At 41.8% G+C, this 27737-nt stretch overlaps 1 protein-coding gene across 1 annotated transcript in view; it reads right to left on the reverse strand.

Moving 5' to 3' along the window:
• Positions 1-596: 596 nt before the first annotated feature.
• Positions 597-27737, reverse strand: part of LOC311124535 (uncharacterized protein) — a gene marked incomplete at both ends in the record, with an annotated part of 76735 nt that continues 49594 nt past the window's right edge. Inside the window, 2 exons of the mRNA XM_084198659.1 lie at positions 597-2528; positions 2986-3216. Coding sequence (XP_084054785.1) covers positions 597-2528; positions 2986-3216 — 2163 coding nt within the window. The remainder of the gene's footprint in view (positions 2529-2985; positions 3217-27737) is intronic.

Here is a 27737-nt window from a genome sequence, read left to right on the forward strand (position 1 = left end):
ATCCTTTCCAATTGATGCTTCTACAGATCTGTTTCTATGGCTGCTCTTTTCATCTACCTCAGACTGGAAGTCTGCCTCTTCGGAATGCATTAGCTAGGTTCCAGTTGGGATAGCTAATTTGCCCATATGTCCATCTCCTCTCTATTACTCTTATGAAACGGTTTCACCTCTTTTTTCTTGGTCTCTGTTTATCTTGTCTTCTTCTGCCTCTGAGTATTGCCCTCCCCCCTTGCGTTTTCCATAACTTTCTTTTGATCCACTTAGCTCTTCTTTACTGCTAATCTCATTGACCTTTTATCCCATGGTCTGTCCTGATTCTGTCCATCAGAACTTGAATTCTATATCTCCTATTTCCCTCCTGATAAACCACTCTGGTCTCCCTTCCTCCTCTCATGTTTTCTCCTCTTCACCCTCGTGCCTGGCTCTGTTTTATTCCCCCCCCCCCCCCCCCCCCCCCCCTTTTGCTCCTTTTCCAGTTTTTTTGTTTGTTTTTTGCCTTAAATATAAAAATGTTTGTTTATTTACATCTATTAACATACCTAAGAGCATTGACAACATTTCTTTCTTCCTTTGTCTGCTCGCTTTTCTTTCGTCATCTACTCAAAAGTTGTCAACGCCTCGTCCGCCTCATTCTTCAGCTTCTTCCTTGTTCTCCTCTTGGCAGACTGTGCGTGAGCGGTCTCTGGACACTGCTCCCTCTCTTCCGTCCACCCAGATGTAAACGCTGTGACCTGGTATGGCACCACCTGTTTTGCTCTCTGTGTCTGCCCTTTTTTCTCATACATCGCACGCCTCTTTTCTCTTTCAATCTGTGCAATCCGCTCTTCTCTCTCATACAGTTTCTCCATCTCCATCTTGAACCTGGCCTCGTCATCTTTTATTCTTTGAAGCTCTGCTCTCTTCTTATCCTCGTCCCATATCCTTTTCTGCCTTTTCTTCTCCTCCTTCTCTTGTTCCTGCTGTATCTTCAATCTCATTTTCTTCTCCTCCTTCCTCCTTTTCTCTTCTTTCTCTTGTGCCTTTTGCTGCATCTCCAGCACCTTCATTCTCTCCTTTTCCCTGTTCTTCTCCTCCTCCATCCTCTGTTTCTCAATCTTTTTCAACTCCTCTGCCCTCTTTTTCTCCCTCTTTTTTTCTTTCTCCACCCTCTTTTTCTCTTCTTTTTTGCGGGCCTTCTGTTGCATCTGCTGCTTCTTCATTTCATTTTTTTCTCTCTTTTTCTCTTGCTCTTGTCTCTTTTTCTCTTGTTCGATCTTTAGTTTCATCTCTGCCTTCTCCCTTTTCATCTGCTCCTCTAACTTATTTTTTTCCATCTTTTCTGTCATTTTCCTTTCCTCCTCAACCGATTTCTTCTGTCTCTTTTCCCACTTTTTGAGCTCTTCTTCCATGTCTTTCTCCGCCTTCCTTTCTTTTTCCTTCCCACTTTTCATCTTCAACATCTCTTCATTTTTCTTAGCCTCGTCCTTGAAATATTTAAGCCTCTCTGCGTAGCTCATGGCATTAAGTTCTTCTTTCCCTAGGCTCGCCAGGGAAAGAAGTGGACAACATCTCTGTTGTTGTCCACTCATGCTCTGCTCACTTTCACTACTCCCCTCCTCACTTGTGTCCTCACTCATACTCTGAGACACATCCTCCTGAGACAAGCGCAAGGGCGTCACAGCCTTCTCAGTGGTGACGCAGAGCGCCTTGATGTAGTCAGCTTCTGAGTTCACCCTGTGAGCAAGTGGGCACAGCTCCTCGTAAATGGAGCTCCACGTGAGTGAATCCTCACAAACGTCGTCAGGCAGGTATAGGTCAGATGACTGCCTCTTGAGCACATTCACAACCTCTGCTAGGTCCTGCTGGGTGGCCCCCTGAGTGTCCTCTTGGACGGCCACTGGCGTGGCATCTGTGGTGGCCTCTGGGCTGGCCGGACGCTCGGGGGCTGTGGCAGGGGTCTTGGATTGTCCTACTGCAGAGGAGCAGGAGGCCTCAGTGTCATCGTTCTTGTCATAGTTGTTTATCCTTTTCTTCAGAATCTCTTCCATTCTCTTTTGGGCCATCCTCTCTTTCAGCTGCGCTTTATACATATTCTCAATTTCTGCGCCTCTCCGTTGAACTTCCTCAGACAATTCCTCAGACGATGCAACCTCTGACCTCTTGACCTTATCCTTGACCTTTGCCTGGTCAGTCAATGGGGACCTGGGGTGGACATGCGGATGGGTCTGCCTCAGCTGGGCAGGAGGGCCGGGAGCCAGGAGGTAGGATGGGACAGAAAATCTGTGTGAAGCGTGTGGGTGCGACGTCTTGGACGGAGAATGAGGCCGTTTGTCAGGGGAGGTGCAGCTCTGTGTGACCAGAGGGGGAAAGATTGAGTGTTTCTTAGCCGGGTTCTTCTGGGTGGCGGCGGCATGCTGGTCACACTCCGATTGGCTTTTGGTGAGGTACTTGTGGAGATTGTACCAGGGGAGAGCTGGCAGTGTCGGGGAGACGGTACAAAGAATGGAGGAGGTGGAGCGCTGCTTGATCACCCCTTTATCTACCCCAATCTGTATGATGACAGACACATTTTTATTACTTAATAGCTTGATGGTCCATGTTATTACTATCTTAAAACAATTATATGTGTATGGGTAGTACATATTATAGAGAAAACATTTTATTACTGTATATTAGCTTATTAGGAAAATGGGATCGTCCACACTTTTGGATTTATTCTTTTTAAACTCTTCTAGGAATGCAGACCTTCCTGAGAATACTACCAGTGCAGAATGCAGACCTTCCTGAGAATACTACCAGTGCAGAATGCAGACCTTCCTGAGAATACTACCAGTGCAGAATGCAGACCTTCCTGAGAATACTACCAGTGTGCAGTTTTTTTTATTGCTGTCTTATTTCACTATTCAAACTATTTAGATCTAATTTCCGTGTATCAGGATTGGGAACATCTCAAAGCAACTACAGTATATCTACTGAGAAGTCTGATTTAAGAAAACTGCTCGTTACCTCCTCCAACAACTTGTGCAGCCTAAATATTTCTCCATACAGCGCCTTTATCTCCCTCATGTTTCCTCGCTCAGTTCTCCATGTCTCTTTAGCCAATCTCCAATGGGCGAGCTCAAGGTCATGGATATCCTCCCGAATGCCTAGTTCAACCTGGGTCCCCTTCTCATTGTGCCTCTTCTTTTTCCTCTTCTTCGGGGTTGAATCGGTGTTCTCCTTGCCCTGCCTACACACCTTTGGGGCAGTAGGGATATTGAGAATAGAACATGGTATATTTTGTTTTACTCATTGGATTATTATGTGCCTTCCATCGTTTTCCGTTGATATAGAATATCAAGAAGGTATAATGTTGACACTAGATCAAGCCGTAGTTAGTACGAAGTTTACACTGATTGGCCATAAATGATTAGTCTGGACCACTTTAGAGATCATAGAGTTAGCCTGCAGATGGGACTTACAGTATGGCTGGGGAGTTGTGAGGAGTTGTGAGGGTGGTTTGTTCTGAGCCTGTGGAGTTCGTTAGTTCCTGTGCAGAAATCGTCCCGTGCAGTCCGATTTGCCCATGGCTAGAAATTAAAATGAGGACACACATGCAGTCAGTAATGAGGTTATCATTATACAAGCTTGTTATTTTCAATCTTAGAAAAGCTCATAGGCCTATATGTCAAAATGATGATTTTAAAGCGCTGGAGTTTTGACTGAGGGTGGTGAGAGAAAAGGGATTCTAACCATTCTTATGATGAGCCTTGGGAAGGAGAACTTTCCCATGGTTCCCTCAATTACTGTAATCCTGAAAAAGATACAATATGGCTTAAAAATATTATTATATTATTTAAATAAACTCAATTAAATTGTGCCACAAAGTAGGACTACTCACACTTACCACCAAGCACTTCAAAATTAACCATCCAAAATATAGCAACGCTTTTCACCCTGAATTGAACTTAAGTGTTGCCGTAATGTGACAGTAACGCTATGGCAAACCATTTAGGCTGTCAACATATCTGAACACAGTCATTTATGACATCATGATTGTGATGTAATGTGATGCCATGGGAGACCACACCCACCCTGACAGACAAATCACCAGAGCCATATTAGGCCTATTTTCAATTACCTTAACCAATTAGCCCACTTCTATGGTTGAAATACAGTATATTTTGTAGTAGTAAGCTCATAAACATAGTAAAAACCACACTGCAACAATGTGTATCACTTCACAGCTACTGTCCATGATACATGAGTGGGTGTCCTCTGATTGGGTCCTAAAATTGCACCCTATTCCCTACATAGTGTACTACTTTTGACCAGGGCCGATAGTGTACTTTATAGGGTGCCATTTGGGATGTACATAGGACCATGTAAACATTACCTTTGTTCATCAGCACACAATCAGTTTTGCCTTGATATTCAGTAATTTTTGCTAAGTGAAAATTATTGGACAACAAGAAAGAAATGTATTCATAAGAAAACAATATACACACCTTATTGTAATATCAATATAGATTCCAGTTGTAAATGGTTTACATTATACAACAAGGTAACTCTTCAGGATGCTTCAGAGAACCAGTAGGCCTAGGCAATAGAACATTACAAAAACTGCATGGTGGCCAATTTAATGTATTATTGCAACATTACAGCATTTTTTCCCACACTTATTTCATGAGTTTCAAAATGAGGACCCTTATTTTGACGTTTTTACAAACATTATTTTTCTGAAGGAAGTGCTTGTCCGTGTTCTCGCGTTGTTACACGTATGAACGTGAACAGATTATTGTTTTATAAAGCAGCTAGACTGGGGAGATTCAGAGTGTTGTTCAACAGTTGAGGGAAACTGATATGCTGATTGTGAAGAAGGTGCATTTTATGGTGTTTATCGCGCATGTGATTAATTGTACTGCACAAACGAACAAAAAGTCCAAGAAACTGGACATAATAGTATCAGCGGCTGAAAGGTTTTTGGGTTTCCATGACTTCACTGCCCAAACGGTGTAAAGAATACTGTCCGAAGATGGTATTTTTTTCTCAGGCCCCAGAACCTGCAGGGATGGGCGTTGGCAGTTGAATCTGAATAAAGGAGCGCATTGATTTTTGTTTTGTATTATTTTGTTAATTATTTGGGCTGATATACAGCCAAAACAGTAGGTGGCGGCATGCACCAATAGCATTTGTTTGCGGACCGCCATAATATCAAAGAAGAGGACCCCGTACAGAGGTGGCGGCAATACACAAATAGGTGTAGTCTTCCATAAATCTTTATAGAAGAAGAAGAAGAAGGCAGCAAGCAATTTATGCTTGATCCGAAAATGTGGTCGGAGGCGCCGTAATGGTGGTGGCCAGATTGAGCTCTGTACGGCATCGCCGTGTTGTAACAATGCGGAAGGCTCTGTATAGCTCCGCATTTTTTTATTTTATTTATTTTATTTCACCTTTATTTAACCAGGTAAGCCAGTTGAGAACAAGTTCTCATTTACAACTGCGACCTGGCCAAGATAAAGCAAAGCAGTGCAATAAAAACAACACAGAGTTACATATGGGGTAAAAAAACATAGTCAAAAATACTACAGAAAATATATATACAGTGTGTGCAAATGTAGCAAGTTATGGAGGTAAGGCAATAAATAGGCTATAGTGCAAAATAATTACAATAGTATTAACACTGGAATGCTAGATGTGCAAGAGATTATGTGCAAATAGAGATACTGGGGTGCAAAAGAGCAAAATAAATAACAATATAGGGATGAAGTAGTTGGATGGGCTAATTTCAGATGGGCTGTGTACAGGTGCAGTGATCGGTAAGGTGCTCTGACAACTGATGCTTAAAGTTAGTGAGGGAGATAAGAGTCTCCAGCTTCAGAGATTTTTGCAATTCGTTCCAGTCATTGGCAGCAGAGAACTGGAAGGAATGGCGGCCAAAGGAGGTGTTGGCTTTGGGAATGACCAGTGAGATACAGTGAGGGAAAAAAGTATTTGATCCCCTGCTGATTTTGTATGTTTGCCCACTGACAAAGAAATGATCAGTCTAATTTTAATGGTAGGTTTATTTGAACAGTGAGAGACAGAATAACAACAAAAAAATACAGAAATACGCATGTCAAAAATGTTATAAATTGATTTGCATTTTAATGAGGGAAATAAGTATTTGACCCCTCTGCAAAACATGACTTAGTACTTGGTGGCAAAACCCTTGTTGGCAATCACAGAGGTCAGACGTTTCTTGTAGTTGGCCACCAGGTTTGTACACATCTCAGGAGGGATTTTGTCACACTCCTCTTTGCAGATCTTCTTCAAGTCATTAAGGTTTCGAGGCTGACGTTTGGCAACTCGAACCTTCAGCTCCCTCCACAGATTTTCTATGGGATTAAGGTCTGGAGACTGGCTAGGCCACTCCAGGACCTTAATGTGCTTCTTCTAGAGCCACTCCTTTGTTGCCTTGGCCGTGTGTTTTGGGTCATTGTCATGCTGGAATACCCATCCACGACCCATTTACAATGCCCTGGCTGAGGGAAGGAGGTTCTCACCCAAGATTTGACAGTACATGGCCCCGTCCATCGTCCCTTTGATGCGGTGAATTTGTCCTGTCCCCTTAGCAGAAAAACACCCCCAAAGCATAATGTTTCCACCTCCATGTTTGACGGTGGGGATGGTGTTCTTGGGGTCATAGGCAGCATTCCTCCTCCTCCAAACACGGCGAGTTGAGTTGATGCCAAAGAGCTCCATTTTGGTCTCATCTGACCACAACACTTTCACCCAGTTCTCCTCTGAATCATTCAGATGTTCATTGGCAAACTTCAGACCGCCCTGTATATGTGCTTTCTTGAGCAGGGGGACCTTGCGGGCGCTGCAGGATTTCAGTCCTTCACGGCGTAGTGTGTTACCAAATGTTTTCTTGGTGACTATGGTCCCAGCTGCCTTGAGATCATTGACAAGATCCTCCCGTGTAGTTCTGGGCTGATTCCTCACCGTTCTCATGATCATTATAACTCCACGAGGTGAAATATTGCATGGAGCCCCAGGCCGAGGGAGATTGACAGTTATTTTGTGTTTCTTCCATTTGCGAATAATCTCACCAACTGTTGACACCTTCTCACCAAGCTGCTTGCCGATGGTCTTGTAGCCCATTCCAGCCTTGTGTAGGTCTACAATATTGTCCCTGACATCCTTGGGGAGCTCTCTGGTCTTGGCCATGGTGGAGAGTTTGAAATCTGATTGATTGATTGCTTCTGTGGACAGGTGTCTTTTATACAGGTAACAAGCTGAGATTAGGAGCACTCCCTTTAAGAGTGTGCTCCTAATCTCAGCTCGTTACCTGTATAAAAGACACCTGGGAGCCAGAAGTCTTTCTGATTGAGAGGGGGTCAAATACTTATTTCCCAATTTATAACATTTTTGACATGCGTTTTTCTGGATTTATTTTGTTATTCTGTGTCTCACTGTTCAAATAAACCTACCGTTAAAATTAGACTGATCATTTCTTTGTCAGTGGGCAAACGTACAAAATCAGCAGGGGATCAAATACTTTTTTCCCTCACTGTATGTTTGTGAAAGTGATGAGTATTGACGTTTCTCAATGTTAAAACAGAGCATCGGAATTGTAGTTTACACAGAGCCAAATGTGGACGAATGTAATGGCTGAAAACCCTACATACGGAGAAGGGATTTTGAGAGCTACTGCACTGAAGTCCGTTAATGGGCATATAGCAGCTATTTCTCAATGCTTGAAATGCATATAATATTAACTTGAGCACCCCCAGAAAACATTCACAAATTACAAACTCATAAATCCATTTTTATAATACTGTAATATTGTTCTAAAAGTTGAGTTTGAGGTTCTCCAAATCAAATACTAAAACGTATAGTGCAACTTGGTGCGCACCAGTTTACCATGGACTGTAGGCTACAGTAGGCTCACCATTTACGATCTTGCTTTAGGGCCTTTCCGGCCGTCTTCGTGGTTATATGCAGGAAGCAGAAATTGTACAATTGTAAGCTAATAAATACTTTTCCAAATTAGAACTCATGTATATTTATGCAATAAGGCCCGAGGAGGTGTGTTATATGGCCAATATACCACGGCTAAGGGCTGTTAGGCACGACGCAACGCCTGAGTCGCCTTATTGCTATTATAAAACTGGTTACCAACATATGTAGACCAGTAAAAAAAAATATATATATATATATTTAGTCATACCTGTGGTGTACGCTTTCAGCCAATCAGCATTCAGGGCTCGAACAACCCCGACCACCCAATGTATATTTACTACAGTAAAATAATATACTGCACCAACTACATAAATATCTGATAGGGGCCATTATCTTCTACGTGGACTTTAAACGAACATCAAAATGGAGGACGCCATTTTAACAGCTCGTAAGATTATACATGTTTACACAAAACCAATAACATGAAAAACGAACACACACTGTTTTACATTAAAGGCCATACCCTGTTCAAAGGCACTTCAATATTTTCTTGCCGGTTCACCCTCTGAATGGCACACATACACAACACAATGTCTCAATTGTCTCAAGGCTTAAAAATCCTTATTTAACCTGTCTCTTCCCCTTCATCTACACTGATTTAAATTGGATTTAACAGGTAACATCAATAAGGCATCATAGCATTCACCTGGTCAGTCTGTCATGAAAAGAGCAGGTGTTCCTAATGTTTTGTACATTCAGTGTATATTTTAGTTGACGCATGTCATGTTTGCAACGCCAGGGTTGTGGGTTACTAAAATGTAATGTAAATGTCTGATACACATGAATAAAAGTGTTATTCACCCTGGACATGAGACATGATTTCTGAACTTTTGAATTATAAGCTCTAAGTGTTGTCTTGATTGATAAAGTCTGCATGTTGTTTAAGTTACCATAGTAAAAATGTGAAGACCAATATGCTATGAAAAAGTTATTTTGCATTTAGTCATCCCCCAAATGTGACCATTGAAAGCCTTGACCGTTGCATCCTTCCTCAGGGAACGGCCTGCTGGCATCAGGGTGGCATGTTTTTTTATATGCTGCTCTGGAGTTCCATGGCCAAGCAGACTCACTTGGGGACAGGGGGAGGAACACATTTTTATTCAAGTCTGAGAGACTTTTAGAGGGAGAGAGCATGAGTTCTGAAGTACAATAAACCCAACCAGGGACCCTGAATTATCTGCTATATCACACAGACAGCACTAGTGAAGACCTGATTATCTGCTATATCACACAGACAGCACTAGTGAAGACCTTGATTATCTGCTATATCACACAGACAGCACTAGTGAAGGCCTTGATTATCTGCTATATCACACAGACAGCACTAGTGAAGACCTTGATTATCTGCTATATCACACAGACAGCACTAGTGAAGACCTTGATTATCTGCTATATCACACAGACAGCACTAGTGAAGACCTTGATTATCTGCTATATCACACAGACAGCACTAGTGAAGACCTTGATTATCTGCTATATCACACAGACAGCACTAGTGAAGACCTTGATTATCTGCTATATCACACAGACAGCACTAGTGAAGACCTTGATTATCTGCTATATCACACAGACAGCACTATTGAAGGCCTTGATTATCTGCTATATCACACAGACAGCACTATTGAAGGCCTTGATTATCTGCTATATTACACAGACAGCACTAGTGAAGACCTTGATTATCTGCTATATCACACAGACAGCACTAGTGAAGTTGCATCAGTATACTATTACAAATGGAGCCTACTTCTCTGTGCTCTGGAGAGATGGCAGGTAATTGGTCAGAACGCTCTGGAGGTCCTTGGAATGTTCTGTCTTTAGCACCTGGAGAGGGATGGATAGAAGTACTGAGTGTGAATGAAAGCTAGAGAGTTAACCTGTAATAAGTATTACATTGTTGATTATTGAGGACTATAAGGGGGCCTTTAAATCAGATGCAGCAACTCAATGTGAGGAGTGTTGGGGGAGTTCTATCTTCATGTCTGTAATGTTCCCTCTTACTGGGCCAGTTCGTTTTGCATGGCTTGGTGGCCCAGATTGGTGGAGATTTCACATAAGGACCAATGGAATGGTCTAAAATGTGCAAACTCCACCCACCCGGGGCACCGGGCCATGTTAAACATACTAGCCCACTCTCTCTGACCCCCAAGCCCTCACCCGTGACCTCCCATTGGCCCAGCGCCTCCTGTCTAACCCTCTAATCACAGTTTCTCTGACAGGAAGTTACTCCAGTATTTAGGTTTATGGTGCATAGGGCTTCTCCACTCCTTATGAGATGACAAACCTGCATGGATTAGCAAAAGAAAACATGGCACCTGTATTTAGACAATTGTAGTCAAGACAGCCACAGTTTACACAGGAGTGTCCAGGTTCCAGCACTCTACTAACACTTCACTCAACTAATTGTGGTCTAAATGGAAGACCATGATTAGTTGAATGAGATGTTTGTGCTAGGCAGGAATAAAAACGTGCCCACAGTTCAGTCTCCTGGGACTAGAGTTGCAAAAATCCACCAACTTTCCCATAATCCCCAGGTTTTCCAGAAATCCTGTTTGAAGATTCCAGATTTCCTGTTTATTCCCTCCTGATTCAGGAAACCTTCCAACCGGGTTTTCTGGAAAACAAGGGAATTTGGGGAAAGTTACCAGATTTTTGCAACTACCTGGGACAGAAATCATCAACGTCTGTATTATAGAACGAGCTCCCTAAGGAACAATGAGATGACAATTCTGCATGAAATAGAAAACAACGTGTGTGGATCTACATGTAATTGCCAAAATAAAGGAAACCCCCAACATAGTGTCTTTAATAGGGCGTTGAGCCACCATGAGGCAGAATAGTTTCAATGCACCTTGGCATAGATTCTACAAGTGTCTGAACTCTATTGGAGGGAAGTGACACCACTCTTCTTCGAGAAATTCCATCCTTTGGTGTTTTGTTGATGGTGGTGGAAAAAGCTGTGTCAGGTGCCGCTCCAGAATCTCCCATAAGTGTTCAATTTGGTTGAGATCTGGTGACTGTGACGGCCATGGCATATGGTTTGTATAGTTTTCATCAAACGATTCAGGCACTCATGCCCTGTGGATGGGGGCATTGTCATCATATGGGGGCATAGCCATGGTAGCCAAAAAAATTGCCTGCCCAGCATTTTGTATGCATGACCATAAGCATGATGCAATGTTAATTGCTTAATTAACTCAGGAACCACACCTGTGTAGAAGCACCTGCTTTCAATATACTTTGTATCCCTCATTTACTCAAGTGTTTAAATTGTTTTGCCCCTTTTTCTCCCCAATTTCGTGATATCCAATTGGGATCCAATTACGATCTTGTCTCATCGCTGCAACTCCCCAACGGGCTCGGGAGAGGTGAAGGTGGAGTCATTCGTCCTCCGAAACATGACCTGCCAAACAGCGCTTCATAACGCCCATAATCCGGAAGCCAGCCATACCAATGTGTCGGAGGAAACACTGTTCAACTGACGACCGAAGTCAGCCTGCAGGCGCCCAGCCCGCCACAAGGAGTCGCAAGAGCGCGATGACACAGCCTGGGATCGAACCCACGTCTGTAGTTATCTAACATGTGTGCCTTCCTGAATAAACTCAGAATAAACCTGAAGAACAGGGAGATTTTCCTGATGCTCAGGTCACTGAAGTTCTTCATCTGTCTGGGTGTTATGTGCTTACATCTTTAAAATATGACTAGAACATATATTGTTTATTTCTATAAATATATCCTTAGATACATTGAACTCAGTTGATAGTGGGAGTTAGCTATCTAGATAGCTATTCCCCAGCAGTTTCAACCTAGCTAGCTACCTAATGGCCTTTTTATCATCTTTATAGATAATACAAATATATGAAGTTTCCCCTCGCATCTAGAGCTACCTAATATAGCAAGCCAGTTGATAGTACAGTAGCTAGGATGAATGCAACGTGTGACATTAGTAGCTATATGGGTGACATTAGCTAACCTTAGATAATTGAGTGATGAAATCCGAAGAATGACATCACATCGGAAAAAGGTTTATAGCTAAACAGGAATTAATGAGTCTACCAATACAGATATCCACTGGCAAATCTTTACATAAATGATATCATCAAAAACATGTTGAAATAGCATTAGGCTGAATTATCTAGCTAGCTAGCTAGTCCCTTGCTGGGAGTCCACCATGTTGCAATGTGGCTACTGGCTAGGTACCTAACTGGTGATGTAATCATCATGTTGTATGGGTACTGCCTTCCATTTAGCCAATCAATGACATTATAAGAAAAAATACAGTAGTTGCATGGTAAGAAATGGACGAGAAAAAACACAGCTCAATCAAAACCATCTAACCTATAGCGCTTTAGACACACCCACTCCTTTCCAGACACCTACTACTTTCCTTTAGACACACCCACTCCTTTCCACACGCCCACTACTTTCCTTTAGACACACCCACTCCTTTCCAGACGCCCACTACTTTCCTTTAGACACACCCACTCCTTTCCAGACGCCCACTACTTTCCTTTAGACACACCCACTCCTTTCCACACGCCCACTACTTTCCTTTAGACACACCCACTCCTTTCCACACGCCCACTACTTTCCTTTAGATACACCCACTCCTTTCCACACGCTCACTACTTTCCTTTAGACACACCCACTCCTTTCCAGACGCCCACTACTTTCCTTTAGACACACCCACTCCTTTCCACACGCCCACTACTTTCCTTTAGACACACCCACTCCTTTCCAGACACCTACTACTTTCCTTTAGACACACCCAGTCCTTTCCAGACGCCTACTACTTTCCTTATGACACACCCACTCCTTTCCAGACGCCCACTATTTCCTGTAGACACACCCAGTCCTTTCCAGAAGCCCACTACTTTCCTTTCGACACACCCACTCCCCCTTACTGCGGTAGCCATATCGAGCCCCACAGTGGAGGTGTCATAATACCCCCCAAAAAACTAGCGGGGTAACAGGGAAATGGTTCCAGTCGTTTTTGCACCATTCATTTTTCATTTTAATTCATTTTAGAAACACTTATAATAAGGGCTGTGTTTTGCGTAGGCTTACCTTGTCGTGACGTTTTGATAATCATGTAAATTCTCTCGGACAAGGTGACTTTTATCAATATATTCGGCTCTATTTCCTCTCAGATTACAAAATGTTAATTACCATAAAAGTAGACATCATGCAAAACAACAAATCACTGCAATCTCCTGCACGTCATCTCTAGCTGACACCTTTGCTAACAGGTATTGTGTCAATTTAAAACTTGCACAAGACAGTTCTCAGAATTGGCTATTTAAACAAAAGTAGCCTATTCATTCATTACTACATTTAGCTAACATTGGATAGTTTACCCAGAGATTCTTACCTTTGCCTCGATTCGGCAGTCTGGTCCAGATCATCATGGCATTTGTAGTTCTTTATGATAGCCACATTAGCAGCTAATTAGCGTTTCATTTTTGGGGGGTGAATGCAGGTGAATATATTGATCAAAGTCACCTTGTCCTAGAGAGAATTACATTGTCATCAAAACGTTACGCCAGGATAAGCCTATCTACCACCCTATGTAAAGCTGGGATATATAAGATACCCCATAAGGGAGACACTCTAAAATATGAAGTTTTGTCACACAACACAATGCCCAGTGGTGTAAAGTACTTAAGTAAAAATACTTTAAAGTACTACTTAAGTCGTTTTTTGGGGTATCTGTTCTTTACTATTTATATTTTTGACAACTTTTACTTCACTACATTCCGAAAGAAAATGATGTACTTTTTACTCCATACATTTTCCCTGACACCTAAAAGTACATTTTGAATGCTTAGGACAGAAAAATTGTCAAATTCACACAATTATCAAGAGAACATCCCTGGTCATCCCTACTGCCTCTGATCTGGCGGACTCATTAAACACACATTTAGTTTGTAAATTATGTCTGAGTGTTGGTGTGCCCCTGGCTATCCATAAATACAATGTAAAAAATAAAATGGTGTTGTCTGGTTTACATAATATAAGGAATTTGAAATGATTTATACGTTTACTTTTACTTTTGATAGTGAAGTATATTTTAGCAATTACATTTACTTTTGATACTTAAGTATATTTAAAACCAAATACTTTTAGACTTTTACTCAAGTAGTATTTTACTGGTTGACTTTCACTTTTACTTGAGTCATTTTCGATTAAGGTATCTTTACTTTTACTCAAGTATGACAATTGGGTGCTTTTTCTACCACTGACAATGCCACAGATGTCTCAAGTTTCGAGGGAGCATGCAACTGGCATGCTGACTGCAGGAATGTCCACCAGAGCTGTTGCCAGATAATTTAATGGTAATTTCTCTACCATAAGCCGCCTCCAACATTGTTTTAGAGAATTTGGCAGTATGCCCAACCACCCTCACAACTGCAGACCATGTGTATGGTGATGTGTGGGCGAGCGGTTTGCTGATGTCAATGTCATGAACACAGTACCCCATGTTAGTGTCAGGGTTATGGTATGGGCAGGCATAAGCTACGGAAAAGGAACAAAATTGCATTTTATCAATGGAAAATGTAATGCACAGAGATACCATGACAAAATCCTAAGGCCCATTGTCCTGCCGACATCACGTCATGTTTCAGCATGATAATGCAGGGCCCAATGTCGCAAGGATTTGTACAAAATTTCAGGAAGCTGAAAATGTCCCAGTTCTTCCATGTCCTGCATACTCACCAGACATGTCAACCATTGAGCATGTTTGGGAGGGCTGGATCGACATGTACCACAGCTTGTTCCAGTTCCTACCAATATACAGCAACTTCACACAGCCACTGAAGAGGAATGGGACAACATTCCACAGGCCACAATCAACAGATTGATCAACTGTATGGTGGTGTGTGGGCAAGCCGCCCAGTGATGCCAACTTATTTACTTATAAACTCCACTCGCCATATTATAAACAGCACCTAGCAACAAATGTAGCTACTTTAAAAAACTTATTTGGAACTTTTAGCAACTTTTGAAAAGTGACTCAAACACTGAAATGCACACATTTTACCTCTAAATGACACATAAACGATTTTATCTGTCACACACTCAGTCACAACACACATGGCTGGCTGCAAAAGTGCATTGTGAGTGACGTCAGCAGCAGGCGCTCAGCTCGTGCACAGGCAGCAGCAGGCCAGCCAAGCAGCACAACAACCTGGAGAGAGCTGGAGAGAGATGCCTAGCGCACACATCATTATTTGAGTTAAGTTGCTTGTTCAATAAGATAGCATATATACCTTGTTATTAGCTTGTACCTATAATTGTTGATCAGTTAGGTAGCATGTTAACTAACTACCAATACACTGCTCGAGACTATAATTGTTCAGAATGTGTAGGTTTACTAGTTAATAAGAAAATAAATAAAATGTAATTGTTCAATAATGTGTAATGTGTAATTGTTCAATAATTCAATGTGTTGTGTTTAAAAATAAAAATATCTGATCATATAAATGTGTTACGTTTCAAATTACTTTTACAAATAAAAATATGTGATAATAAACAAACAAATCTAAACTAACAAATGTCAAATCATATTTGTAGGCGAGATGGCCAGTCAATTTGAATAACGTTATTGTGTATTCTACGTAATGACGCAGTTTTATGTTATAACGAAAAATTTATGCACTCACTAACTGTATTTCGGTCTGGATAAGAGCGTCTGCTAAATGACTAAAATGTAATGATGTCATCACGTAATGACATCACAACGTCATTTAGCGACTTTTAGCAACACATTGACCTGCCTCTAACAACTTCCCCTGGAAATTAGTTGGCAACACTGCAGGGGAGTTGCTCTCTCAACTTTCACATTTCTCTTAGACTTTCCAACATAATAATAGCCACATGGGCACATCAGGAAATATACCACACATTTTGTTTTACAGGAAATTCTACCCAGGACATACATTTTATTTCCAGTATGAGGGTGAAGAAAGAAATCCCCCTTGGTCATCACATTACAGTTCTCTCAATGATTTGAGGGGAGGGTGGATAGGAAATGCTGAGGGGGAACATATTAATCTGCTCTTACTAGGCTGTCCTTTAGGTTTCTAGCATGTTTAAAAGAGAATTGAGAGATATTCTGAAAAGGCCGGCCCACAGAGGGATCCCAGTCCTAAATAGAAGTCAGAGATCAAACTCCTGGTTCTCCCCTGTTCATTCCACACGCCCTCCCATTGTACTGTATGTAAGAACACATTTTGAACAATGGCTGCCTAAAATGCTGTGGTGCTTACAAACACAACAGGAAAGGTTGTGGTAGACGTGGGCCATCACAGGTGAGTTCACAGCTCTTTTACTCTGAGCATTTATATCAATGACTCACCCTCAGATGGACCATCAATGCCAGAGTTCTACAATACTGTTTACATAATCAACAGGGCATTTCAAAAGTCTGTCCCTCAATATAGTCCTGGGCATATATTGTTTATCTTACTATTGTTTAAAATGCTAACTTTTTAGCATTTGTGGCACAAATCCATTGCAAGTCAATGGTATGTATACAGTCACAGTGAAAGTCTACACACCCCTTTACATTTTGCAAGCTTAAATCTTAATAGAGATTAAATATTGTTTTTATCTTGCCAACATACAAAAACTATTTCACATTTTCAAAGTGTAAGAAAATTGTAGAACAACTTTCCTTCTAAAGATATCCAGTAGTTTTGATTACATATATTTTCACACCCCATGAAACAGTTCTACAGCAAATGTATGTGTGTTGTAAGTCCCCTGTAGCTCAGTTGGTAGAACATGGCGCTTGCAACGCCAGGGTTATGGGCTCGTTTCCCACGGGGGGCCAGTATGAAAATGTATGCACTCACTAACTGTAAGTCGCTCTGGATAAGATCGTCTGCTAAATGACTAAAACTGTTGTCATCTGGTGGTTCTGTCCTGGTGAGATCACAGGGTCAAAGAAAACTTGGTATGACTGTAGTCACTCCAGGCACTCAGCCCATAAGAACCATTAATACGGTCAGATCTAATATAGAAGAACTGAATACAACCATAAGAACCATTCATACTGTCAGATCTAATATGGAAGAACTGAATACAAAAGAGGAGGAGAGGTTGACCAGTACAAATTCATGTACAAAAGTTATTTTTTCATTGGCAGATCAATGCAGTTTTCCAAACATATTCATCATCAGTTTTTTTGTAAGATTTTAACTAACTGAACAAAAATATAAACACAACATTCAACACTTTTACTAGGGTAAAGTTCATATAAGGAAATCAGTCAATTGAAATACATTCATTAGGCCCTAATCTATGGATTTCACCTGACTGGGCAGGGGCGTAGCCATGGGTGGGCCTGGGAAGGCATGGGCCCACCCATTTGGGAGCCAGGCCCACCCATCACCCAATAAGAATGCTGTTTCCCCACTAAAGGGCTTTATTACAGATAGAAATACTCCTCAGTTTCATCAGCTGTCCGGGTGGCTGATCTCAGATGATCCTGCAGGTGAAGAAGCCAGATGTGGAGGTCCTGGGCTTGCACAGTTACACGTAGTCTGCGGCTGTGAAGCCAGTTGGATGTTCTGCCAAATTCTCGGCAGAAAAATGTACATTCAATTCTCTGGCAACAGCTCTGGTGAACATTCCTGCAGTCAGCATGCCAATTGCGCACTCCCTCAACATGTAGACGTCTGTGGCATTGTGTTGTGTGACAAAACTGCACATTTCAGTGGCCTTCTATTGTACCCAGCACAAGGTGCACCTGTGTAATGATCATGCTGTTTAATCAGCTTCTTGATATGCCACACCTGTCAGGTGGATTGATGATCTTGGCAAAGGAGAAATGCTCACTAACAGAGATGGAAACAAATTTGTGCACCAAATTTGAGAGAAATAAGCTTTTTGTGCGTATGGAACATTTCTGGGATCTTTTATTTCAGCTCATGAAACATGGGACCAACACGTTACATGTCAAGTTTATATTTGTTTTCAGTATAGCTTTAGAACACATTTTACACAAATACATAGTCATTTCATTTTAATTGTCACATGCTTGGTAAACAACAGGTGTAGACTAACAGTGAAATGTTGACCAACAATGGAGAACATAAATTATAATAATACGAAAAAAGACTAACATGAGGAATCAATACACGATGACCAATGGTAGCTTGGCTATACATGGGGTGCCAATACCTAGTCAATGGTAGCTTGGCTATATACATGGGGTGCCAATACCTTGTCAATGATAGCTTGGCCAGATACAGTGGGGAGAACAATTATTTGATACACTGCCGATTTTGCAGGTTTTCCTACTTACAAAGCATGTAAAGGTCTGTAATTTTTATCATAGGTACACTTCAACTGTGAGAGACAGAATCTAAAACAAAAATCCAGAAAATCACATTGTATGATTTTTAAGTAATTCATTTGCATTTTATTGCATGAAATAAGTATTTGATACATCAGAAAAGCAGAACTTAATATTTGGTACAGAAACCTTTGTTTGTAATTTCAGAGATCATACGTTTCCTGATTAAATCGTTTTTTCCCCCTCATCAAGCACCTTTGGCAGCGATTACAGCATCAAGTCGTCTTGGGTATGACGCTACAAGCTTGGCACACCTGTATTTGGGGAGTTTCTTCAATTCTTCTCTGCAAATCCTCTCAAGCTCTGTCAGGTTGGATGGGGAGCATTGCTGCACAGATATTTTTTGGTCTCTCCAGAGATGTTCAATCGGGTTCAAGTCTGGGCTCTGGCTGGGCCAGGTGAACCTTCGCCCCAGTCTGAAGTCCTGAGCGCTCTGGAGCAGGTTTTCATCAAAGATCTCTCTGTACTTTCCTCCGTTCATTATTCCCTCGATCCTGACTAGTCTCCCTGCCTCTGAAAAACATCCGCACAGCATGATACTGCCACAACCATGCTTCACCGTAGGCATGATGCCAGGTTTCCTCCAGACGTGACGCTTGGCATTCAGGCCAAAGAGTTCAATCTTGGTACCATCAGACCAGAGAATCTTGTTTCGAGATTTATAGCAAAGGGTCTGGAATACTTATGTAAATACGGCATCTGTTGTTTATTTCTAATAAATTTGCAAAAATGTCTAAACCTGTTTTCGATTTGTCATTATGGGATATTGTGTGTAGATTGAGGGATACAAAATAAAAATAAAATCAATTTTACAATAAGGCTGTAACATATTTTTTTGTTGAAAAAGTCAAGGGGTCTAAATACTTTCAGAATGCACTGTATAGACACTAACTATTTCACTTTAAACAGTTTGTTATATTTATGCACAAGAGAAGAGGTTGCCCAGCACAAATTCATGTACAAACATGATTTTTCATTACATATTTGTAATTTAGCAGATGCTCTTATCTAGAGCGACTTATAGGACCAATTGGGGTTAATTGCCTTGCTCAAGGCCACAATGACAGATTTTTGACCTAGTTGGCTCGGGATTCAAACCAGCGACCTTTCAGTTACTGCCCCAACACTCTTAACCACTAGGCTACCTGTTAAATACACAACACAATACGTGACATAAGTAGAATACAGAACACTTGGAACATTACAGGACATTTTTTATGATGGAAATTGAAATATTAAAATGTTATTGGGGAAAAAAAAGAGTTTTGGGGAAAACTATTTCAGAGCTGGAGTTGTTATGCAGTCTGATAGCAGTGGGTAGAGTGGCGTTTCACGGGCGGTTTGTACAGGCAGTTATACAGGACAGTTTGTGGCTGTTTCTCAGGAGCCTGGTGGTGCAGTTACCTCTTCTTGGAGGGAGCAGGTCATTCAGTGGATGGTCAAGAGTGTGCATGTCCTTCACCAGGTGCACTGCAGCCTGTTCTCGCCTGCTCTGCAGTGACGGGAGCTGTGGTTGGACTGCTCCACCTCTGGAGATGATCCTCAAGGCCCTCCTCTGCACCCTGTCTAGTTGGGCCTGCTGCTTTTTACTGCATCCAACTAACAGCACTCCACCATATTCCAGACAAGGTCTGGCCAGTGTAGTATAGACTGTGACCAGATCTTCAGTAGGACATTACTGGCAAGAACAGTCAAAAAGGTTTTCTAAATGTGCCAGTTGGCATCACCCTCCGCCCTCTTTCGGTGGTGTAGCTGTGGAGCCAGGCTAGTAACCTTGGACACAGTTCAATGTCAGACAGATGTTGCAGGAACTTTGCGTGATCGACTCGATCAACGGCTTTGGACACATCAGCAAGTAACACACTCACCATTGTTGGTTTTATGGAGTCTGTAGCTGTCAGCCAGGAGTGTGTGGCTTTCACAAGGGCGGTAGTAGTGCTGGACTTTGGGAGGTAGTCATACTGATTCATGTACTCAGATAAAATTGTCCCCTGCCAGCAGGAGGTGTTAACAATGTGTTTCATGACAGGGGCTAGATCTTCTGCATGCTCTTTTAGTAGCCAGGCTGGAATGCCATCAGGCCCACATGCTTTACGTGGGCTGAGTCAGGTCAGAGCTTGCTTTAACTGGCCAATGCTGCACAGCTCAACCTGCCTTGTAGACATGGGCAGGGGGAAGATGGCAAGAGGTGTGGTGCTTGTCCATGCCTCAGCAAAGAAGCCATTCAAAACAAAAGCCATGTCGTCGTCTTCAATTCCCTCGACCTGTATTCTCCCTCCTGATGTTTTCTTTGGTCCCAGTCCTTTGTTAATGAAGTCCCACCATTCCTTAGGGTTTTTCTTCTTTAGGTCCTGGATTTCAGTTTTATAGTAGCTTGTCTTTGCTTCCTTGATATGCATTTGCACTGTGTTTCTGTATTTTCTCCATGTCATTGTTTCTCCCCATCTGTTGAAAATATTCTGTATTTTCCTGATGGCAGCCTTTATTCTTTCAGTCATCCAGGGCTTGTCCAGTCTTGTTGTTTTCTTATTTCTTATTGACATACATACATCAAGTGCAGTTTGAATGCAGGAGTTGAACATCTCCACCTTTGCATCAATGCTCTCCACCTCAAAAATGGCAGACCAGTCAGTACTGACTGGCCTTATATCGTGCAAAGGTCTCCTTTCTGTTCTGGGTTACCAGATGTCCTTTTTTCCGCTGCACCTCTCTTCTCCCTCCTGATGTTGTGTTTGGAGAGAACAGCAGACATTTGTGATCACTGGATCTGAGAGGAGCAAGTACAGTGGGTTGTGTTGATCAGATCGAGGATGGAGTCCCCTCTGTGGTCTTGTCTTTGACCACTACCACTTCTTATGCATACGTTGGTGTCTTTTAAATTGCCGAATCTGTAGAATCTCGTCTCACAGTCAGTGCAGTAATAAGTCTTCTCTCCAGTGTGTAATTTTGGTGTTTTTAATTTGCCAATCGGGAGAAACTCTTGCCATATTAAGAGCAAAAGTAAGGATTCTCTCCTGTGTGTGTTCTCTGATGACCTTGCAGATTAGCTGTTTTTAGATCAGTGGTAAGCCTTCTCTCGTTTTATGTTTACCTTGGTGTCTTTTTAAATGGCCTATTTGAGAGAAAACCTTTCCACAGTCAGAGCAGGAGTAAGGCTTCTCTCCTGTGTGTGTTCTCTGATGATGTTTTAGCTCAGTTGATGTTATGAAGCATTTTACACAGTCAGAGCAGGAGTAAGGCTTCTCTCCTGTATGTATACGTTCATGTGCTTTTAAATGGCTCAGTTGAAAGAAACTCTTCACACAGTCAGAGCAGGAGTAAGGCTTCTCTCCTGTATGTATACGTTCATGATTTTTTAAGGTGCCCAGATGAGAGAAACTCGACCCACAGTCAGAGCAGGAGTAAGGTTTCTCTCCTGTATGTATACGTTCATGTGCTTTTAAATGGCTCAGTTGAAAGAAACTCTTCACACAGTCAGAGCAGGAGTAAGGCTTCTCTCCTGTATGTATACGTTCATGATTTTTTAAGGTGCCCAGATGAGAGAAACTCGACCCACAGTCAGAGCAGGAGTAAGGTTTCTCTCCTGTATGTATACGTTCATGTGTTTTTAAGTGGCCCAGTTGAAAGAAACTCTTCCCACAGTCAGAGCAGGAGTAAGGCTTCTCTCCTGTGTGTGTTCTCTGATGACGTTTTAGCTCAGTTGATGTTATGAAGCATTTTACACAGTCAGAGCAGGAGTAAGGCTTCTCTCCTGTATGTATACGTTCATGTGCTTTTAAATGGCTCAGTCGAAAGAAACTCTTCCCACAGTCAGAGCAGGAGTAAGGCTTCTCTCTTGTATGTATACGTTCATGATTTTTTAAGGTGCCCAGATGAGAGAAACTCGACCCACAGTCAGAGCAGGAGTAAGGTTTCTCTCCTGTATGTATACGTTCATGATTTTTTAAGGTGCCCAGATGAGAGAAACTCAACCCACAGTCAGAGCAAGAGTAAGGCTTCTCTCCTGTATGTATACGTTCATGATTTTTTAAGTTGCCCAGATGAGAGAAACTCAACCCACAGTCAGAGCAGGAGTAAGGCTTCTCTCCTGTGTGCATCCTTTGGTGCAATGTTAAGCTTTCCTGTCGAGAGAAATTCTTCCCACAGTCAGAGCAGGAGTAAGGCTTCTCTCCTGTGTGTGTTCTCTGATGACGTTTTAGCTCAGTTGATGTTATGAAGCATTTTACACAGTCTGAGCAGGAATAAGGCTTCTCTCCTGTGTGTGTTCTCTGATGACGTTTTAGCTCAGTTGATGTTATGAAGCATTTTACACAGTCTGAGCAGGAATAAGGCTTCTCTCCTGTGTGCACTCTCTGATGAACGGTCAGAGCCTTTGATGTTGTGAAATTCTTCCCACAGTCAGTACAGGAATTCAGATTCTCTCCTGTGTGTATTTGTAGGTGTACTTTTAACTTTGATAGAATTGAGAAACTCGCCTCACAATGTGGGCAGTGGTGAGATCTCTTAGCTCTGTGATCTTCCTGCAGTTGCTCTCTGGATGTAGAGAATGTCTCAACATGGTCTCCTGTGTGAACAACATCAGAAGAACCAGTCAGTTGGTGTGATATACATGTCAATCAAATGTATTTAATGATGCCCTTTTTACATCAGAAGTTGTCACAAAGTGCTTTATAGAAACCCAGCCTAAAACCCCAAAGAGCAAGCAATGCAGATGTAGAAGCCATATCATCGTCCACTCACTATCACAAGGGTTAGTAACTACACAGACTCTTTTAATAGAACTTTAAAACATTGGCAGTTTGTCTACTTCACTTCTTTAGTCTACACTCTGAGCACTCCAGATAGCCCAGTGAATAAAACAAATGCTGGCAATACTGGTGTCAAACCATGTAAGTGTCAGTGGCATGAAATAATATCTACCTTCTCATTGAAACAGTTCATCATGAAACAGTTCTACTGCAACTTTTCATGCACATTGGGAAGTTGGAATTAATAACACAAACTTAGTTAGATAGAACCTGCTCTTACCATGAGAAACAGATTTCCCAATCTTCTCCTCTTCTTCATCTTTAATGTTGACATTCAGCTCCAGTGTTTGACTGCAGTCTTCCAGCTTCACTGATGCCATCTGTGGACCCTGCAGTGCAAACTGGGCACCACTGTCACAATCAGGACCCAGTGACTGTAGGTTTGGACTCAGTGTGGAAGGAGAGAGGCAGGTTGGGTTTGTCCTCACTATTGATGTTACCGGCCTCAGATTTAATTCTAGTCGTCCTGTAGTAACAATGAGAAACAGACACAAAAAGTTATTGTCCTGACAGTTCTGGCACTTTCTTTATTCTCTAAAAATATATTATATTTCTTCTTAAATTATCTAATTCAGTGCTTGACTTTGACTGAAATAGGTGCAGGTACTCATTTTGGGTGCCGGTACTGTTTATATTTAGGTGCAGGAGCTCCACAATACTGTTGAGCTAACATTCTATAAGAGGAACAGGAGCTCAAGCACTAGATATTTGAGGTGCCGGTACTTAACCTATAGCAGATTTTTCCAAATTCACATACAGTACCAGTCAAAGGTTTTAGAACACCTATTTATCTTTATTTGTATTATTTTCTACATTGTAGATTAAATATTCTACAAAGCTGTCATCAAGACAAAGGGTGGCTACTTTGAGGAATCTAAAATCTAAAATATATTTGATTTGTTTAACACTTTTTTGGTTACTACATGATTCCATAGGTGTTATTTCATAGTTTAAATGTCTTCACTATTATTCTACAATGTAGAAAATAGTAAAATGTAAGAAAAACCCTTGAATGAGTAGGTGTGTCCAAACTTTTGACTGGTACAGTAAATGCATAAATGAAAAAAGCCATTTAGTACAAGGTCACTGTTTGTTTTAGGCAGCACTATGTACTATTTTCCTGAATAACCTTGTAGTCACTGTATTATTTCAATCAAAAAACAATTGTATTTTCCGTTCACACCATAGTAACATTTATCGATAAATACAGAAACAACTGAATGTGTCTGAATATTAGTACACGTGGTCCTCTGTAGCTCAATTGGTAGAGCATGGCGCTTGTAACGGGTAGTGGATTCGATCCCCGGGACCACCCATACGTAAAAATGTATGCGCACATGACTGTAAGTCGCTTTGGATAAAAGCGTCTGCTAAATGGCATATTATATTATTATTAGAAAACTTATAATCATTACATTCAGCTTCAAAACATTAGTGCAACCCTGAAATTGTCTCTCTGCTGCACTGAAGTCCATTGACGCTGACCGCGTGGGCGGCGCCATTTTTACCAGCTCGTTAATTTTACACAAAACCAAAAATGCAAAACAAACTCTGAAATCAAAAATAAATGGATTCTTTATGAAATCACCTTGAGGAAATGATGTACATCCATTCAGACAAACCCAAAGTATCTAGCTATGTGACTTGTAAAATAGTTACCAGGTTTACTCAGTTTGACATAAAAATAACACATCAAACCTTTACCAAACGTGATAATACCTTAACGGATTTGTTACCTAGCATTGTATGACATGTTCTTTCGATATTAGAAAGTTTAAACGTGCTATTACATACTGATATTACGTCTTTTATAAAGTATTAGTTAATGTTTGGAATATTGAGAGCTGCATAAGGATTTGGAGGATGACATACATTCCATGTATTTATTTCTGTCACTGGTGGGTGCCAGAAGGTATGCGGGCCAAGATAGCTGGGGGGCCACTGGTGCTAATCTTAGAAGGAGTATGTGATGGAATATCCTGACTAGGGTGCAACACGATACCATATAGGGTGATCCTATATGTGGCGAGGAGTGACACTCAATAATGGTTGGCAACTGTTGGATGGAATTAGCTCGGAAAATCATTATCTAAACTAAGAGGTTTTCTATGCAAGTCATTCAGATGACAATAGGCTACGCCGGTACCGCTTGTCATGTGAATCTGGTACTGTAATATTAAATACTTTGAACCAACTCTCCATCTAAGTGTTGAACTATTCTCTTGCATACTGAATTACTTGATGCCAGAGAAACTCGTCATAACACATACCTATAGTAATAAAAAGAATTGGTTAATGTCAGGCCGTCCCGGGTTTATGGTTTGCGCAACATTGTAGCCTAGACCAAGGCGTGGCCATTGCTGTGGTGAGAGAGAGAAGCACGCCTGTATCTCTCACAGAAATACAATGACATTCACTTCCTATGATCTCTCTCCCTCTCTGTGCTGTTATAGACATAAGCCGGCAACTCTCTTCTCTCCTGCATTGCACTTCATCATTTATCTCCTAATAGAATAATAGCTGTGGGAAGTGTGCTGGAGGTGCTGCAGCACTCCACACCACTGCTCTATGCCCGTACGCGAAAGCCATGATAATGCATGCAATGCTTTGTTATAAAGTTTTTTTTTTTTTATCCGTTCTGGGCTCACTTTTGGTTCCGGCACCGCCCAATTTACAAATGAAGCACTGGAGAAGTGGGTAGCTGCCGCTGCCTCCTCCGGGACACTTCTCCTTTGCATAAAGTTAATCAGGCTGTTGATTGTGGACTGTGGAATGTTGTCCCACTCCTCTTCAATGGCTGTGCAACATTCCTGGATATTGGCGGGAACTGGAACAAGCTGTGGTACACGTCGATCCAGACCATCCCAAACATGCTCAAAGGGTGACATGTCTGGTGAGTATGCAGGCCATGGAAGTATGCAGGCCATGCGTGATATTCTAAGAATTGGTTAATGTCAGGCCGTCCCGGGTTTATGGTTTGCGCAACATTGTAGCCTAGACCAAGGCGTGGCCATTGCTGTGGTGAGAGAGAGAAGCACGCCTGTATCTCTCACAGAAATACAATGACATTCACTTCCTATGATCTCTCTCCCTCTCTGTGCTGTTATAGACATAAGCCGGCAACTCTCTTCTCTCCTGCATTGCACTTCATTATTTATCTCCTAATAGAATAATAGCTGTGGGAAGTGTGCTGGAGGTGCTGCAGCACTCTGCAGTCTGTTCAGAAAGAAATTAAATAATTCCCAATACTACACCAGGAGTAAGACTAGAATTTCACCACAGAGGATCCATAGCTAATAAAAAAATAAAAAATAGCCTAGCTGTGGATTGTGTGTAGCCAAATCACAAGGCATGCCTAACGTGTGGCAAATCTGTCAGTTAACAGCATGCAGCCAAAACAGGCCTTTAGCAAATATTTATAATACAATCGCTGGAAAACACAGGTTGTAAAGCAAATGGATCCTGCTGAAAATAAAATACTAATGTCTGTATGTTACCAAATTAACAACTTCCAAATAGGCCTATTGAGTGAACAGCATTGTTTAAAAAAGTAAAGCAAGAGAGAGATAAGCTTTTGGCCGGTGAGTGAGCTGCACATCATTGGGTGAGGCAGTGAAACTGGAAAGCTTTTTTAGGACTATATCTTCCTCCTCATGTTGTACAATGTGTTTCTCTGCACACTTAGGGGCCTCGGCTATTGATGGATTCAAGACAAGGTCGTTTTTATTGATCTCAGATTCTCAGTGTCAAAGTAACCTGTCATTTTGGCCCTTTGTGAGGTATTAAAAAAGATTCTGCAAAAGTCTTGTCATCTAAACTGAATTAGAATTGCATGAAATGTGTGTAACTTCTGCAAGCGGCTCCACACCACTGCTCTATGCCCGTACGCGAAAGCCATGATAATGCATGCAATGCTTTGTTATAAAGTTTTTTTTTTTTTAATCCGTTCTGGGCTCACTTTTGGTTCCGGCACCGCCCAATTTACAAATGAAGCACTGGAGAAGTGGGTAGCTGCCGCTGCCTCCTCCGGGACACTTCTCCTTTGCATAAAGTTAATCAGGCTGTTGATTGTGGCCTGTGGAATGTTGTCCCACTCCTCTTCAATGGCTGTGCAACATTCCTGGATATTGGCGGGAACTGGAACAAGATGTGATACACGTCGATCCAGACCATCCCAAACATGCTCAAAGGGTGACATGTCTGGTGAGTATGCAGGCCATGGAAGAATTGGGACATTTTCAGCATGTTCAATTGTGTACAGATACTTGCGAGATGGGGCAGTGCATTATAATGCTGAAACACGAGGTGATGGAGGTGGATGAATGGCAGAACAATGGGCCTCAGGATCATGTCATTGGATCTCTGTGAATTCAAACTGCCTTCGATAAAATGCAATTGTGTTAGTTGTCTGTAGCTTATGCCATCCCATTCCATAACCCCGATACCACCATGGGGCACTCTGTTCACAACATTGACATCAGCAAACCGCACGCCCACACAACGCCATACACGGTGGTCAGCAGTTGTGAGGCTGGTTGGGCATACTGCAAGATTCTCTAAAACAACATTGGAGGCAGCTAATGGTAGAGAAATTAACCTAACAT

This window comes from Coregonus lavaretus (genome assembly GCF_964263955.1).
Source record: "Coregonus lavaretus genome assembly, contig: HAP1_SCAFFOLD_113, whole genome shotgun sequence".
Lineage (NCBI taxonomy): Eukaryota > Metazoa > Chordata > Actinopteri > Salmoniformes > Salmonidae > Coregonus > Coregonus lavaretus.